Genomic DNA, 3,835 nt, shown 5'->3' on the forward strand with positions numbered 1-3,835 from the left:
GGCCTCCCAGAGTGCTAGGATTACAGGCGTGAGCCACTGCGCCCGGCCTGTCCTGGTTTATTTTTAAAAAAACATGTGGTCACCATGATCAGGGAAGAGTCAGGTGACATCAGGAGGCAGCATGTTACTGGGGATTGGGCACAGCTGCAATTTGCCAGATGGGGTTCAAATCCCGGGTCTGCCAATTACTGGGTGAATGAAGTTAGAATTGGCTTAAATTAACATTTAAAATTTCAGTAGGATTACATAGGTGCTTTCTTCTCACTTTTGCAAGGCAGGTGAGGGGTCTGGGGAGGGAAGGGGGGATGGACGGGGCCCAGGGAGTCTGAATTGGCAGAGAAGGTGGCTGTACTGCAGCGCTGCTACTGGAGGGCCGATCCCCAGGCTGAGCTGCAGCCCTGTGGGCTGGCCCGGGGAGAGACTTAAAGCAAATTCAGGAAGCAACTCCCAGGCCAGATAACGATCTCTGATCTGGGACTGGCAGCCCGAGACCTGCCAGCCTTCTTGGTTTCTGTTCCAGAGCAAAGGTCGCTCAGCCTTTTTTTTTTTCTTCCCCAATTTTGTTTACTTGGTAAGGAAGGTCAGCCTTGCAAAGTCAAAAGTGCTTCCTATCTCCCCCGCTTGTTACAAATAGTTCCGTGAACCAGAACATTCCTGTGAAAGATGACCGGGAATTCAATCCTGCTGGCTGCTGTCTCTGTTCTCTCTGCCTGTCAGCAAAGTAAGAGGCTTGGGGCTGGGGGAAGGGGAGGAAGGAGAGAGAGACGAGAGGAAGAGAGAGATCGGTCCAGAGACATCGGTCCAGAGACATCAGTCCAGTGTTTGGGTTTAGACTTGTTTCCTGCCTGCTCTTGCTGGTGGCCCTGGGTCCTCTGCAGAGCAGTCTGCTCAGGGTCGTCAGCCTGCTTAACCTCCTTCCCCGGGACAAGCAGAGCTTGGGAACATTCCAGAGATTATTTCTCTCAATAGGGATGTTGTGGGCCCTCAGAGCTCAGCGATTCTGCCTCATATGTGGTTAAAACTCACAGCCCAGTTCAAACAGCATTAGAGGTATGCTAATCTGGGGGAAGTGGGGTATAAACATTCATTAGGAGTGTTCCAAAGCTGACATTGTTCCTGCTTCTAAACCTGGTTGTGATTTCTTGAGCCCTGATCTTTAATTAATGTGCTTTCTTAAATAAACTGCCTATGGCTGGTATGATTATCAGGTTTAAAAAAAGTCTTCAGAAATATGAGCTTTAGATTAAGTAATTAATTCTACATTTTTAAAACACCTTCCCACTAGGATTATTCCATATCCCAACTACGTGGTTAAATAGAGGGCTTTTTCTCTACAGGAGTCACGTTTGCCCAATTCTTATTACCTTACTTACTGGGTTAGATGGGAAAAAGTATCTGAGTGCAAGTGAGCAAGACTTCTTACCAAGTATGCCTATCTCTTTATTTTTCTAAGTGTGCATGTACCAGGAAACAGGGCTGAGCTGCAGAATGCTCAGGTTAACACAAATAGCCGGAAGCATGACTAACACAGTTAAGGCTCAAGTCCAGGCCTTCATGCACACGTGGTGTCTTGCCTAGTGGTCTGTTTTGTGAATGTATGAAAATCTTTAACCTTTAGACACATATGGTTTTTTTTTTCTGGAGAAAGCTAGAAAAAAGAGGAAAGACAGGCCAAGTAAAAGGAGATTATTTTCAGTTGGTTTTAATCAGCTCATAATAAGGGAAATAAAATTGAAGCTCTCCAGAAAAAGAGGTGAAATAGCTTTTCCATCCTCATCATGTTGTCCCAACAGTAGCCATGGTCTCTTTGAGGCCCCTGACCTGAAAGTGTTACATCATTGGCCACTGCGCAAGAGGAAGCCAATATACTGAGACAGCAGAGAAAGTTTATTATTTATTTTTTTTGGAATTTTATAGATTTAACATTTCATGCTTGAAGAACATACTTAACATTTTGTAATTTTTAGTTTATTACACAAAAAGGAATTCACCATCAGCCCAAAGTATTATTAATCTGAATTACTGAGTGTTTACTGAAAAGACAGAGGCTATATAGAACCAGAACAGTAATTATCAACATAATATGATGAATGGCTAAAAGAGGGAATACCTAAGCCAGAGAGAATCTTTAACCAAAGCAACTTGATGGCATAGATATTCAAACATCCTGTTTCTCTCCTAAGGCAGGCACACTTCCTGTTTCCTCCCTGCGCAGGACACTTCCTATTTCTCCTCTGTGCAGGACACTTCCTGTTTCTCTCCTAAGGCAGGCATGCTTCTTGTTTCTCTCCTGAGATAGGCTCACTTCCTGTTTTTCCCCTGTGCAGGACGCTTCCTGTTTCTTCCCTTGTGGGACACTTCCTGTTGCTCTCTAAGGCAGGAACACTTCCTTCTCCCCTGTGCAGTTTGCTTCCTGTTTCTCCCCTGTGCAGGACACTTCCTGTCTCTCTCCTAAAGAAGGCACACTCCCTGTTTCACTCCTAAGGCAGGCACACTTCCTGTTTCTCCCCTGTGCAGGACACTTCCTGTTTCCTATGTGGGACACTTCCTATTTCTCCCCTGCACAGGACACTTCCTGTTTCCTATGTGGGACACTTCCTGTATCAGAGTTTAATACCACAGGTGCCAAAACTCCATTGTTTTATACTTTCCTAGAGGCAGAAACTACTTATGCTGACAATCAAGATCTATTAAAGCAGATGCATGGGGTTTCAAAGCATTTGAGACACTTTTTTTTTTTTTTTGAGACAGAGTCTCACTGTGTTGCCCGGGCTAGAGTGCCGTGGCGTCAGCCTAGCTCACAGCAACCTCAAACTCCTGGGCTCAAGCGATCCTCCTGCCTCAGCCTCCCGAGTAGCTGGGACTACAGGCATGTGCCACCATGCCCGGCTAGTTTTTTCTATAGATATTTTTAGTTGTCCAATTAATTTCTTTCTATTTTTAGTCGAGACGGGGTCTCGCTCTTGCTCAGGCTGGTCTCGAATTCCTGAGCTCAAACAATCCGCCCGCCTCGGCCTCCCAGAGTGCTAGGATTACAGGCGTGAGCCACCGCGCCCGGCCTTGAGGCACTTTTTAAAACTTTGAATCAACGATCTCTAGGACCTAGATTTGGGGACCGGGGTTGGCTAGGAGAAGTCTGCAGGGAACCTCAGGATTTGCCCAGAAAATGGGAAGACAGCAATTCAGTGGGGAGCCAAACAAGGTCATTTTGGAGTTGTTGCTGTTTTTTTTTTTTTTTAAAACCAATTCATCAGTATGGGTGTACCAAGAGTTTCTCAAAATAGGAGTTACAGACACCCCAAGGTTGCAGCCATCAGCTCGGGGCCACAGCCCTGGGCTGTGATGAATGTGTCCTGAAGAGGCAGTCCCCAGCTGGGGAGTGTGAAGTTTGTTCTGGGTGGGAACCCAAAAAATATCATAAAGCCTGTGAAACAAAAGCCGCAGGAGTCTGGAGGGTCCAAGGTCATAAATCTAACTTCGACCACAGACAGCTGCAGCAATGATGCTGGCATTTCTCTCCCCCCCTGATAAGGACTGAAGCTATCCCCTCCTCCATCTCTGCAGGTGTTACTCACTCCCCACTCCCAAGAAACCCTCTATAAAACCCAAGGCTTTCCCCTCCCTCGGTGTGGACGCTTTTTCCGCCTCTACCCGTCTGCACCCAGATATTCAAAACAAACAGCATTTTGCTACAAACGAGGCTTCGTGTGTCTCTCTCTGCTCCAGATCTAACAGGGAGGACTGCTGCACCTGGCGGGTGAGGGGGTGGCCTTTCCCTGACAGTGGATAGGTGGGCCAGCGTGCTGGCCACCTTCACTGTGTTTCCTGCTAGAGG

General features: G+C 46.8%; 1 protein-coding gene across 2 annotated transcripts in view; it reads left to right on the plus strand.

Annotated features, from left to right (window-relative positions):
• The window catches only part of MGST2 (microsomal glutathione S-transferase 2), a 36,511-nt gene that overhangs the window by 5,840 nt on the left and 26,836 nt on the right, over positions 1 to 3,835 (plus strand). Inside the window, exon 1 of one of the 2 annotated variants that reach the window (XM_012654913.1) lies at positions 552 to 721. The exons of the other annotated variant lie outside the window; for it this stretch is intronic. Within the exon in view, the coding sequence (XP_012510367.1) occupies positions 664 to 721 (58 nt within the window). The 5' untranslated portion in view covers positions 552 to 663. Of the gene's footprint in view, positions 1 to 551; positions 722 to 3,835 lie in introns of those variants that run through there. 2 annotated transcript variants of the gene reach the window in all.

Source organism: Propithecus coquereli, unplaced genomic scaffold (assembly GCF_000956105.1).
Source record: "Propithecus coquereli isolate 6110/MARCELLA unplaced genomic scaffold, Pcoq_1.0 Scaffold112, whole genome shotgun sequence".
Classification (NCBI taxonomy): domain Eukaryota; kingdom Metazoa; phylum Chordata; class Mammalia; order Primates; family Indriidae; genus Propithecus; species Propithecus coquereli.